Source organism: Diadema setosum, chromosome 22, assembly GCF_964275005.1.
Source record: "Diadema setosum chromosome 22, eeDiaSeto1, whole genome shotgun sequence".
Lineage (NCBI taxonomy): Eukaryota > Metazoa > Echinodermata > Echinoidea > Diadematoida > Diadematidae > Diadema > Diadema setosum.
The window spans coordinates 16,364,614-16,379,491 of NC_092706.1; the positions used below are offsets into that span (position 1 = coordinate 16,364,614).

Genomic DNA, 14,878 nt, shown 5'->3' on the forward strand with positions numbered 1-14,878 from the left:
ACTTCGGCTGTAATCTTTTATGATGCACGCGCCATAAGGGGTTGAAAATGTGTCCTTTATTCGAATTCATAAGTGCGTTCTTAAAAAATGTTTCACACGGCCGAATTCATGATACTTTTTGCGCCTATTTCTACCTCAAATATCAGCGGCATTGTGGCGATTTCATGAATTACTTCGGATGTAACTTTTTGTGATGCTCGCACCGGCTAGAATGGTTGATAATGCGTCCTTTATTTTTCTCCCCATAATCTCTTCGCATTCCGTACATGCGTTCTTTAAAGGTATACGACACGGCCGAACTCACGATCCTTTTTGCGCCTATTTCTACCTCAAATATCAGCGGGATTGCGGTGATTTTATGAATTACTTCGGCTGTAATCTTTTATGATACACGCGCCAAAAGGGGTTGAAAATGTGTTCTTTATTTTTCCCCGATAAACTCTTCGCATTTCGTAAATACGTTCTTAAAAGATATACGACACGGCCAAAAATCATGATTCTTTTTGCGCCTATTGTTTCCTCAAACTTCAACGGGATTGCGATGATTTCATGAATTATCATTCGGCTGTAATCTTTATGATGCACGGGCCAAAAGGGGTTGAAAATGTGTTCTGTATTTTTCTCCAAATATAATCTCTTCGCATTTGGTACATGCGAATACGACACGGCCGAATTCAAGATCCTTTTAGCGCCTATTTCTACATCAAAATAATATCAGCCGAATTGTGGCGATTTCGTGAATTACTTCGGATGTAATCTTTTGTGATACACGCACCAGCTATACTGGTTGAAAATGCGTTCTTTATTTTTCTCCCCATAATCTCTTCGCATTCCGTACATGCGTTCTTTAAAGGTATACGACACGGCCGAATTCACGATCCTTTTGGCGCCTATTTCTACCTCAAATATCAGCGGGATTGCGATGATTTCATGTATGACTTCGGATGTAATCTTTTATGATACACGCGCCAAAAGGGGTTGAAAATGTGTCCTTTATTTTTCCCCGATAAACTCTTCGCATTTCGTAAATGCGTTCTTAAAAGATACACGACACGGCCAAAAATCATGATTCTTTTGCGCCTATCGTTTCCTCAAACTTCAACGGGATTGCGATGATTTTATGAATTATTATTCGGCTGTAATCCTTATGATGCACGGGCCAAACGGGGTTGAAAATGTGCCCTGTATTTTTCACCCAATAATCACTTCGCATTGCGTACATGCCTATCTACGTCACGGCCGAATTCACGATCCTTTTAGCGCCTATTTCTACATCAAATATCAGCGGGATTGCGATATGTCATTAATTATTTCGCCTGTAATCTTTTGTGATACATGCACCAGAAGGGTTGAAAATGCGTTCTTTATTTTTCTCCCGATAATTTCTTCGCATCTGTGCATGCGTTTTCAAAATTGTACAATGCATGCAGGGCCGAATTTGAGATTCTTTTTGCGCCTATTATTGTTATCTCAAATTCCAAGGGGATTGTGAATTTTCATATACTATTCGGCTGTAATCTATATGATGCAAACGCCAAAAGGGGTGAAAATGTGTCCTTTTTATTTTTCTCCCGCTAATCTTTTCCCATTTCGTACGTGCGTTCTTAAAAGGTATACGTCACGGCCGAATTCACGATCCTTTTTTGCGCCTATTTCTACCTCAAATATCAGCGGGATTGTGGCGATTTCATGAATTACTTCAGATGTAATCTTTTGTAATGCACGCACCAGAAGGGCAAAAATTTGTTTTTTATTTTTCTCCCGATAATCTTGTCGCATTTGTGCATGCGTGTTTGATAACCAACATGGCATGCAGGACTGAATTCAAGATCCTTTTTGCGCCCGTTATTTCCTCAAATTTCAACGGGATTGCGTTGATTTCATGAATTGTTATTCGGCTGTAATCTTTTATGATGTACTCACCAAATGTGTCCTTTATTATTTTTTTTTTCTCTCCTCTATAATCTCTTCGCATTTCGTACATAAGCTTTTGAAAGATACGACGCGGCCGGTCGAAATCATGATCCTTTTTGGGACGATTTCTACCTCAAATATGTAAGCGGGACTGCGATGATTTTATGATTTTTTTCTCCCTAGTATTATCTCTTCACATTTTGTGCATGCGTTTTCTTAAAAAGTACACGGAAGGGCCGATTTCGTGATCCTTTTTGCGCCTATCTTCATTATGAGACCATTCTGAACGAATGAAAATATTCATCTGTGAAATGACTGTGTAAAATGAAAATAAACGCAATCAGATCCATTTACTGTATCGTTGAATATCGAATGTCTTTTTACTTTTTCTAAAAATCAACACAAGTAAATTAGTTCTAACATAACTGCCACGCTGCTGCGAAGCCGGGATCGGATTGATCTTGCGTTAAAAAATCATGAGCAAAATGACTCAGAAATGCGTGCGCTTCTATCAATGCTTCTTGTCTGGCATGACCGCCGATCGCAAGCAAACGAAAAGCAGTTACACTGTTCTATACATGCTTTGCATGTATTGCATTGCATGGCAGTGCGTCAACAGCGCCAAATGCGCAAGCGAGCGCGAATAACTGGTCGATTCCTAGTGCTCAAAACTAATATGTTTACTGCACAAATTGCACCGGTAGACATAAACGAAAACTTGCGTAAAACTTGTTGAACAGTGCGATATCTTGCCTTCTGTTTCTTCCTGATCGGGGCTGCTCTTTTTCTTTCTACTGACCCCACCAATGCTTTTTTCTTACTGGTCATGTCGGACCGGTAACTTGTGGATTTCCTGAAAAGTTACCGGTCCGACAGTGACTTTTGCCGGTCTTTGACCGTCGGACCGGCGCCAGTGTGCAGCCCTGGTTATGGAACGCAGAATCAAAACGATAAAAAGAGGAATAAATCGGGAAGGAAAGAGGTCAGTCGTGGAGAGATGAGACTACAGAGTAAGAGAAAGGAAAGAAAAAGAGGAATGAAAGATAATAAAGTGAAGGGGAAGGGTTGAGTAGATTGTAGAAAGGATTGCTGTGGGAGAGAGAAATTAATGATTAAAAGTTAAGTCCTGAAAAGGTTCTGGTGGAAGAAGGGAATAGGAGAGAATGTAAAGTTGAAAAAATGTAGTCCTAAGGGGGAGAAAGCACTGAGAAAAAAAAATCTTGCCAAGAAACTTAAAAAATGTAGAGATGGTGCTGAAATGGACTGTTGTTTGTAAGGAAAGCAAGAAATAAAAGGAGGAAAGAGATAAGTGGAGGAGAATCAGATTACAGTTTAAGAGAAAGAAAAAAGTGGAATGAAAATGATTGAGCAAAAATGCTAGTTCAGAGGGAGCAAGGATAAGAACAATTAAAATCTCAGAGAAATTTGTTTACTCCTTCTTTGTTGTTTTGATTCTGCATTCCTTAGTTCACATCATTCACCGGCTTCATTTTTCTCCCCTGGTTTTGTGAAACTTCACTTCTCTCTCCTATCTCCATGATTTTCCAACCTTCATCTTCTCCCTCTTCTCCCTTCTTTCTGTTTCATCTTTCTCCTCCCAATGACTTCAAAACCCTTTACCTGATTTTTCACTTTATTCTTCCTTTCTGTTCCCTTTTCTCCTGTCTCCACTAGTGCAACTTCAACTTCCAACTCACTGCTGCCCCTCAATTGTCACCATCTGTCTTTATACTCTCCCCATTTCGCTTCCCTCCTCAACTCTCCTCTTTCTAGGCTCTTCTAGGCAATAGTCCCTGCGAAGACTAACAAAACACCTGGTGTTACCACAAACCTCTCTCCTTCATAAGCTGGTTTTGTTGGTTTAAAATTCAACTCTATGCTGCTAACGTGGGATTTTCTGTCATAATACATGAGGGCTGAATATAAACTTTCTACTTTTTAACTCTTCCTCCGTAATATAATGTTGGAATACTTGTAATTGATTTATGTGCTTTTGATTTAATATGAAAGTACATCCCCTGAAATAGAATTTATTCTATGATATAAAGTAAATCCTATATTTACCCCCCCCCCCCCACCCACACCAAAAGAACAACAGCTGTACTTTTGATTTTCATTAAAAATTTTATTTTGCCATGTGTCATTGTGCATTCAGTCTATGTTAATTTCTTTCCAGGGCATAGTTGCAGCTCTGAAAAACAATAAAGTACAAGCAAGAACTCTTCTGAATAAAGTAGGTGAACATTTATTTTATTTTCCAAGACTATAACATTTATTGAAAGGGATCATAGAATACAGATGAAACTCAGTTATAACAAGGGGGTCAGAACTCGGCCATTTTCCTCATTAAAGCCTACATGTACCTTGTTCTATCAGTAAGCACAAAGAGTATTGCTCAAATATACCCATATGTGTTTGGAATACTAGTACAATGTATATATCATGTAAAATAGCATGATTTCAGTGCTGAACCTACAGTGTTGCAGAATATGAGTCTCATTTTGAATGTAAACATAATTTTTTTTGTGATTCACAAAGAAAAAAAAAAATCCACAATCCATGTTCCCATTTCCTGGATAAACATTAATTAAATGTGCAGTGTTTGCCATTCACATGGTCATATCATTGTTTCCAAAGTTTGGGTGTATGTTGTAGGCAGTGGATGGATGTGAACATTTGTGCATGTATGTGGTGATATGTTAGTGATGACTAGTACCCCCATTCCACAGAAATTTATTTCTCATCGGTCACTCGTCGGAAGCAAAGTTTGTTGCGTCTTGCCACCAACCGGAGTGTATCAGATCACAATCTGATGAATCAAGCTTGTGTTGGTTGACTGTCAGGTCAGTGTCAGACATGCCGTGCTTGATCCTCATTGGACGATCTTGCCTCATCGGAGCACTGCCCATCATGTCTGATACTGACCTGCTAGTCTACCAACGCAAGTTCCATGCATCAGACTGCGATCCAATTCACTTTGGTTAGTGAACAGAAACAAATAACTTTGCTTCCGACGAGTCACGATGAGAAAAAATCTCTTTGGAATGGGTGTAGCATACAAGAGCTTAATGCTACATGCATGTGTGTTTGTGGGTAAAGGCAATTAAGTTTTTTGTGATGAACAACGATGCATTACCCCCCCCCCCCCCCCAAAAAAAAAAAATAATAATGATAAAAAAAAAAGATTCTGGATCATACACCGGCTAGATTGAGCACATTTCCGTACAGCAGGTCTCACTATAAGAGCAGTGTAATACATTTCCTTGTATGGGAGAAACATCAGGGCAGAAGAAATTTTCTGGTATAGATCTCATGTCAATGAGAGTTTTGGTTTATTGAGCTTCCCTTGTATATTGCCAAAGCAAACACTACAAAGTTGAATAGCTGTTCAGACTATCAAAATATTACTCTAAAAAAAGGACAATTTTCTTTTGTGTCTTGATGAGAGAAGCCAGCCAATATTATGAAGCAGCAAAAGTTGGCTCCACAGTAAACAGTCATGTGGACTGTTCCTAATGTATTGGACAATTGCCTTTGATGATACATGGTTTGTTTGTTTGTTTGTTTTTTGTTTGTTTGTTTTTAGCATGTAGTTGTTTATTTATGTACATTGGGTAGACAGCAGCACTGAACTTCTACTACAAGAAGATTGAAGATTTAGTTTTTATTGCAAATGTCTGTAATACTCAGACATGCATAGTATCTATCCTTGCTGAATTTATTACTTTTTAGACTCAAAGAAAAACATAGATTGATATAAAGTGAACTGTTGTTATAATAAACAGTATTCTTTATTCCCATATAACCTCAATATTCTTGTCATACTGAATCAGGGGAAAAAAAAACAACTTTTTTTTTTTACCACTGTTGCATTCTCAGTTATTTTTCATTTTGGTGTATTGGTATTATACTGTATTTCTAATCAAGATAAGTACATTAAATTTCTATGATCTTTGTGACAAAAATCCTTGTTTTAACCTGAAACAATAATAACTGTTAATTGATATGCTGTAGTTCTCATCATGGATAAATCCTGCAGAAGCGAAATATAGAATGTCTGGTCAGACCTTGCATTTCATTGTGGAGTTGGTACAATGTATGTAGATACATGTATACACTTTTTTTTTTCAAATAAAAAAAAAAAAGAACCAATATAATACATGCTCTTAGTAGGATGAACTCTTGCTGGCAGTTCACGTTCATTGATATTTGCCTGTGCTGATTATCTTCACTGAATATCTAATTTCATGTCATGCTGATGCTGCTATATTCTTATATCACACCCAACTGACATTGTTTCCAAAGGCCGAGAGTATCTTAACATCACTACAAGTAGATGAGAATAAACTGATGCAGCTAATGTCTATGGGGTATGACATGGTGGAGTCCAGGCTTGGCCTTAGAGCTGCTGGAGGCAGTGTATCCCATGCCGTCACCAAAATTATTGAGAGGAGAGAGAGAAAGAGGGAGATCGCAGAGAAGGAAAAGGAGGAGGCCAAACGGAAGAGGCGGCAGAGGAGGATTGGGAAGACTGCTGATGGAAGTTGGTGAGTGTATTATTGTGATTATGTAAGATTATGATTGGAAAAAGGTCAGTAAACAATGGGATAAGGAATGCCTGCTTTGATTAAATGTATTCAAGTGAGATATTTTTGGTTCATACATACTGACCTGCACATGCTCTGTCTAAAGTAAGATCAATCATTTGCTCCCAAAGCACCACCGTTACCTTCACTTTGATGGCAGAATCTCCAATACATATACCTGTAGGCCTAATACTGATGTTAATGGACAGTAAACCTTGCACAATTTGACATTGCGTGAGTTGCCAAATTGCATAAGTCAACTGAATTCATTCTTATGAAATCCTGTATGTTTGTCTACATTTTTGCAAGTCGACCATTTCCTTATGTCTACATGAGTTCTTCCTCCCAACTGGGGAAATCCTGTTTAAGTTGACAAGTATTTTCACCTCTATAACTAACAAGACTTGACAAGAGCACTCGCTCATTGGTAGTGTGGTTCAGTTCTCTATGGTATTTATACCCATGATTCAACATGTTGCATGCAGGTACCACTTGAAGTAGGTGTGTGTGATTGCATCTAATGTAAACTAACTTTAATATGTGTGTATATTTGTTTGTCTCATGCGACTTGATGTGGGCTGCGTGGTCAGCTCTTTCTCAATGTACCGCATTCAAATTGGAATGTGGGTGAAATTCAAAAATGTCTTCACAAGCAGGAGTGATGATTATATTCATAGCATTATTGCAATTGTTCACCAGAGGGGCATTTCATTAAGCGTTTTGTCAAGATATTTTTTCTGACAAACTGTTCTAAGCTACTGAAATCCTTGCATCTGATTTGCTGAGGGAAAAAAAAAAAAAATTCCGACAAATTTCATGAAGCATTTTGTCAGGTATTTTTTCTGACAAACTGTTATAAACTACTGAAATCCTTCCATCTGATTAGCCGACAGATTTGTCGCACAAAATGCTTCGTGAAATGCCCCCTGGTGAGTTTCTGTCTGCCTGCTTAACAGAGGCGAGACATACAGTATAGGCGTCACTTTGCCGTTGGCATTGTCGTTGTCAAAGTCGTCAACAATTTGGTGTACTCTCTATGACTTTCCAGATTTGAGCTATGACCACCAAACAAGCATCACAGGTACATTACCTAAAAATAGCGATAAAATTTGAATATGGATATCAAAGTCCAACAAGAACAGAAGGTCAAGGAACGTTCCCTGGTAAGGGCTCTAGGGCCTACTCACAGTATTGTGGTGTACTCTTATTAACTTTTCACAGATGTGAGCTATGACCATCATCAAAATTCATCTTAAAAGAAAAATAAAGAGCAAAACATGGAAAAACATTGGAATACATAGGAAAGGTAAAAAAAAAAGGAAATACAGTACTTCAGAAATTAGTTTTGAAGACACAATTTTTTTTTTTTTTACAATTGCTGAGAACACTAGAAACAATATATACAGTTGAACCTCTATTATCCGGCCTCCCTTTATCCGGATCTCTCTATTATCCGGACGCAATCTCGCCGTGATTTTTTTTTTTTTTAATAATTACGGGAAGAAAGGGGGATTCCCAACATGAATTACATATTACTTCCAATATGATTAACATACATTGCATCAAATTTCCTTCCAAAGCTTACCTTCAGACATTTCAACATCCTGAAACATCCCCAAATGTAACAATGAAAAGGTTGCAGTATACACATTACTACATGTGGTACTACAATGGGCTACATCAGTACATGTGTATGTATAATAAATGTACATGTATAAAGCATTGAGTCTCCCGTATCCGGCCAAATCCCTTATCCGGATGAGCCCCGGTCCCGACTTGTCCGGATACGAGAGGTTCAACTGTACATCAAAATATGCCTTTTTGGAGCTAATTTACTGACTTACAGCAAAAAAAAAACAACAACCTCATTTCATGCATACATTATGCAAAATTAGCATAAATTACCACATATATATATTTATTTTCCATTGTAAATCAACTCCTCAGTTTTGCAGATGACATCACAGGCAATGTATGTGCAGATTTTCATTGCAATCATGCAGTCAACAGCCAAGATCTGGAGGGGGCCTGGGAGCCCCCCCCCCCCCCCCCACACACACACACACACACACACTATCATTAGCCTGTTAAGGACAAGTTCATCTTAATGTATAATTGTACAAGTGGATTGAGTGAATGCAGCGTTATTAGCAGAATTTATCAGTGAAAGTTTGGGGAAAATCGGACAATCAGTCTAAAAGTTACGAATTTCTAAGTTTCAGCGTAGTCACTGCTAGATGGGAAGATTAAGGTACAGTTTATGATGTCACATGCATAGGACAATAAATACAACGTAAGGAAAAGGTAAGTAAACGTTTCCTTGACTTGTTACTGACATATGTTATGGGTAATAATTTTCCCTTTGTGTTCTGAAAAAGGCAGGTCAGGTGCTCTTTTATTACATGAGAAAGTAAAAATACATTGTTTGTTGAATTATCTTTCTTTTCTTTAGATTATTCTATGCATGTGACATCACAAGCTGTAGTAGTCTTCTCATCCAGTGATGGCAGCATTAAAACTTGAAAAATTCATGACTTTCGAACAGATTGTCACATATTCCTCAAACTTTCACAGATGTGTCTACTAATACACTGTATAGCTGCAATCTCGCAATCCTTATGTAATTAAGGTTATCTTGTCCTTTAAACCTGTGCATAACTTGATTTATGAAATGGTTCTAGGAACAACTTTACAGTTACCTTTTGGGTTAAGGGTAAATACCTGTTGGCTACATGTTGAACTTGCTCGAAAGCCAAGATGTCCTAGGCAATGATTCCAAACACACTGAACACAAATTTGGAAGTTGTTAACAGTAAATACATTGTAAGTGATTGAGTGCATGCTGTTAAAAGCATACATAATTTGTGATGTCAGTGAGCACAGTAAGGGAAACGCAACTGAATAAACAAAGTCAAGCATTTGAGCAATGACATCTCTGAGCAGTTGTTAGTAGTCGATAGGAAAAATGAAAGACTGGTCACATGACTGCTCTCAGTCAATCATTTGATTAGGATCCATGTCAGGGAAAAAAAGTCATAGGAAAAATGAAAGACTGGTCACATGACTGCTCTCAGTCAATCATTTGATTAGGATCCATGTCACCATTTTACTATGTACAGTTGTATAATAGTAAATGAGAACTCATATGCACCAGTCAGTTAACTCTTCATGTGACATTTTAATTACAAAATCATCAATTGTACACACATGTTCACAAGCATGAAACAGCATAACTAAACTAAAGCAGTTTGATTTTGTGTAATGTAGTCTCCACAGATGTCAGCCAGAGTACTGAAGACTAGTAACAGGCTGGCTGAAAATTACAATCCAGTACACGTGTAATTTAAACCTGTTAAGAATTGAAGATTGTGGTAGACCTGTAACAAACATGTTCAGCAACACTGTGCAGGGTGGTCCACAGCTTGACATATTAGCAGAGAAGATATACAAAAGTATTTGATATTGTGTTTGAATTAAGAGTGCAAGAGTGAAATTTCCCTTGACAGAGATACTCTCTCGTGCTATCTTAACCTTACCTCTTAACAGCTGATCACAGTGGATAACTTTAGCAACTTGATGCAACACACATGTTTAGATTGGGCTGCCTCCACACCTCGTGCAATCACTACCTGTTATACATGCTGATAATGACTCTTCACCTACATGTACCTGTACATTTCAAGTTTAGTGATCTTGACACTAGACCTTAAACCCTCTCTCCCTAAATAATATAAATTTTGGTTATTTCTACCCATTACACCTAATGAAAGTATCATTAAAGTCACACATAGAGCAATGTACAGCACAAATATCTTGAGCTCAGGTAAGAAATGACCAGGCAGGGCAATTCCACGGTTAGTAATGTTACATTTAAACAAATTTGGATTATTTTTACTACTAAATCACCATTTATTCATTTCAAGTCAAAATCATGTTAAAAACATGTTCATCTTTCCCAGGTTTAAGATATAGAGAAGAATGAATACAATATTAGAATTGCTATGGCAACTAAAAGAGCTGGTTAGTAACGTTACAAAAAAGGACATGACAAAAAAAGAAATCAATGTCTTGTAACAAAAAGTGTGCAAAAATTCAAGTTACTTCAAACAAAGTGTTGCGTTAATTACAATTATTGCATCATGACAAATGTTCATGCAAATATTTTTAGGTGGTCAACCAATAATTTATTAGCTAGACCCCCAAAAGCGTGGTTAGTAACGTTACAGTTAGTAACGTTACATTTGTCCGGAGTAATTCCACAGGTCATTTCACCCTTTTGTAATTGACAAAATGTCACACGACTTCTGGAGTATTTAAATGTATTCATCTTTTACCCTTTAGCAAAACACTGAGGAAAAATTTTCAAAGGAACCCACTGTAATTTGCATTTAAGTGAATTTCAGCATCCCCAGTCCCACATGTACATTTTAAATGATGGTTTTAGATCTTGCAAAATCAATAAATACGGAAAATAAAATCTACTGTATTTGAAAGACCTTAATGATTGGTGAACATCCATGGCATTAGTTGATACCTAAATTAAAGAGTAAGATAAAGAGGTACATTTCTTTTATCCATGTCATGTCCACCTAACTGCGGAATTGCCCGGCAGGATTCTGTAAAGGGAAGGGGATGTGATGACAAGATACTTGCATTTGGAAACATCATAGAACAATGTACAAAATGGCAGAAGCAAATACAGTATCTATCACTTCGTCAACTTTGAAATGGCCTTCTATAACATACACTGAGGCGGCCTTTGGAATATTTCAAGGATGCATGAAATCCCAGAGCTTATGTTAGTAGTGGACTTCATTAATACCTTAATCTATGCCAACTTCAAATGCTGGCAGGGAACAGAACCGAGTATTCCGGCATTCCAGATAAAAATCAGTCAGGTAAGGTTGTGTGCTGTTAGCATTGCTATCGACTGGGTAATGTGCATTAACAAACCTTCATTTTTCTGATGATCTGGATCTGGTTGCACACGTTTTGCTGACACAAGCAAGCAAGAAAAAACATTATGTCTCTGCTACTTTGCACAGCAAATTGGCCTTAAAATAAACAAGAGGAAATCTGAAGTGATCATGCTAACCACTTCAGATCCATAACCTACCCATGAGGATGGAGAAGCTCACACCTTTGGACATACCTGACTAAAGATATGGCTTGTTATATTTTTGATCAAAGTTAAATTGACTTTTCTCATCAACCCTACAACATTTCTGTCTTGTCATATTTATGCAAATAACTGCTAGCTGAAGTAATGACTGAAAGTGACATGTTTTGCAATAGCACAGTGACCATTTATCTCAATCGTTTCATTGGAATAACATTGTTGATTCAGTTGTATCCTTCCTCCATAATATTACCACTGGAAATTCAAGGATAAAGTTACAGCAGAATTGTTTTTCTAGTAAAAGTTAAATGACCAGTGACCTTAAAGGTTCTTCCCAAAAATCTAATCAGCACATCTAAACCTTATCATGCCACAGAGCTGGGCTAAATAGCAAAAAGGAAACAAGAGACCCATGGGTCTAGTGCTCACCCGAGTATTGCAAATTCACCTTTCACGCAGTCACTAATCTAAATTATTCACAGCTCTACCAAAATTTGACCAGGCATTCTTATAGAAGATGAAAATGTACAATAAGGGCCCAAATTTTTAAAGATTCCTTAATTTTGAGGGGATTGGGGGCCCCCTGGGGCCCTCTGGGTGGGGCATGGTGCCCATGTTGATAAATTGAGATCCTAACCCCCTAGGGATACTACCTGCCAAGTTTGATAAAAATCCATCATGAGGTTTTCAGGAAGATTAAAAATGTACAATTTAGGCCCCCATTTGGACCTCCCCATCACTCCCCCCCCCCCCCCCCCCGCCCCAAGAGGGGCACCCCTGGTGTCTGCTATGAACAAACTTGATACTACAGTCATAAATAGTATTAACTTAGCTCTACCACTCCTGATTCTATTCATTTTGGGAAGATTCCTTCATTTTGGGAGGTTTGGGCCCCCCTGGGCCCCCCTGGGTGGGGCATGGTGCCCATTTTGTCAAATTGAGTTCTTAACCCCCTAGGGATGCTACCTGCCAAGTTTGGTGAAAATCGATCATAGGGTTCTCAAGAAGAAGATAAAAAAACTTGATACTACAGTCATAAATAGTATTAACTTAGCTCTACCACTCCTGATTCTATTCATTTTGGGAAGATTCCTTCATTTTGGGAGGTTTGGGCCCCCCTGGGCCCCCCTGGGTGGGGCATGGTGCCCATTTTGTCAAATTGAGTTCCTAACCCCCTAGGGATGCTACCTGCCAAGTTTGGTGAAAATCGATCATAGGGTTCTCAAGAAGAAGATAAAAATGTACAATTTAGGCCCCGTAAGGACCCCTTCCCACCCCCTCCCCTGGGTCCCAAGGGGGGCACCCCTGATTCCGCCATGAACAAACTTGAAACTACAGTCATCAATGTACTAGCTCAAAGTATTAACTTAGCTCTATCACTTCTCGTTCTAGAGAAGAAGATTTTTTAAGATTCCTTCATTTTGGGGGGTTTGGGCCCCCCTGAGGGACCCCTGGGTGGAGCATGGTGCCCATTTTAATAAATTGAGTTCCTAACCCCTTATGGATGCTACCTGCCAAGTTTGGTGAAAATCGGTCTTGGGGTTTTTTAGAAGAAGATGAAAATGTAAAAAGTTTACGGACGATGGACGACGCACGACGCACAACAGACGCCAGACGAAGGGTGATCGCAATAGCTCACTTGAGCCTTCGGCTCAGGTGAGCTAAAAAAATCCAAGGAATGTTTTTAGCAAGATATTACAGCTGGTCAGCCAACACACAAAGACAACCCAACATCCTTCAAGGCAGAGACATACAATTCTCTCAGCATGAATGTCAACAACATACAATGTACATTTATTTGACACACTGCAAAGTTTGCTCTTTTTTTTCAGTATTTTGTCAAATTTTGGCAAAGGAGCTGTAGACTGCCACGCAAATTTGTATTGATTCTTCTTGATGACCTACTGAAACAATCTCTTGTGGACAACCCTGCCAGAAATTTTATACTTCTCTTAGCCATTAAGTTTAGGCTTAACAGAGTATATTCTTTCTCTTCAAAATGGTTTATCAACTTTAAGACAACACAGCAAATTAACTGCTTCTTTGTTGTATTATCTACATTGTGTAAGTACATGTATGATTTGATGCAATTTTCTGTAAGAAACAATGCTTTGAAAAAAATTATAAAAATCTTCAGTGAACACTTTCATTACACCAAGGCAGAATGGCCCATGAAAAATATTTTACAGTGAACAGTGTTAGCAACCAGTAACTTGAAATATGCACCAAAGACATTCTTAATGTCTGCAACGTAAACCATCATTGTTTACCAAAACTATGTAATATATGTTATCTATCTTGAGGAGGACACGAGGATGAGGGCATCCTTCTTTTGGCAACAAATTCTGTGCCACAAGAAGGATGCCCTCCTCATCTTTCCGTTTGTCTCCATCGTCCAGGAAGAGGTTACTTCTATGTCTCCGATGGCCGTCAAACTGGGCTTCCTCATTGAGGAGGAATTATCTTATCATTTGGTTCTTCAACAAATTTTGCTGTACAACTCACACATCATCCTGCAGACTGACTGTGGTGACCAGTTGTCAGACTTGACATCCTAAGATATTCAAGCTAAATACATGTAGTGTACATCACTTAATAGGTACAAATAAAATGTGCAAACAAAACGTGATTGAGAACTACTGTACATGTATGAAGTCCCCCAAATGAGCAGGGTAACAGTAATATATGCCATGATCTACAGCTTGGAGTGCCTGTGATGCCAAGGAGCTACATGTATAATATACATATTGTTAAATTTTGATGAAATTCTGTGTTTTGAAAGGAATGAGTTATATTTTGTGGTAGACAGAAGATCCCATCTGTTCTCTGATGCTACATTTACACCATGTTTCCAGCGGCCATGGCAGCCCTGTTTGCCTGAAATGTACTGTGCTGTGGGCAGGAAAGATATTATCCTCCCCCCCCCCCCCCCACCTTTGTAATCTAGTCTTTTTCAATCCAGTTGTTGCTCAAAAGAGCATTTCAGTTATCAATTCACGTTTGCATGGCATCTGGTCAGGCTAGACTGCACATATTGCTCATGGTGGCCCACTACAGAATGCCTCAAAGTTTTGTGATGGCAATTATGAGCTGTCACGCTTTGCTACATTCACCCTGTTTTATTACGGCCTCCTAGGTTTCTCACCAGCACTGTGACTGCCTTGGCAAATTTTTTGACAATTTAAAAGTCTGACATGGCCTTCCGGGTAATCACGACCTGTCAAGTTTACCCATCCCGTCCCATCGCATTGTTTCATGT

General features: G+C 38.5%; 1 protein-coding gene across 1 annotated transcript in view; it reads left to right on the top strand.

Moving 5' to 3' along the window:
• The window catches only part of LOC140245542 (NEDD8 ultimate buster 1-like), a 78,425-nt gene that overhangs the window by 17,210 nt on the left and 46,337 nt on the right, over positions 1-14,878 (top strand). Inside the window, exons 9-10 of the mRNA XM_072325108.1 lie at positions 4,091-4,147; positions 6,220-6,461. Of these exons, the coding sequence (XP_072181209.1) occupies positions 4,091-4,147; positions 6,220-6,461 (299 nt within the window). The remainder of the gene's footprint in view (positions 1-4,090; positions 4,148-6,219; positions 6,462-14,878) is intronic.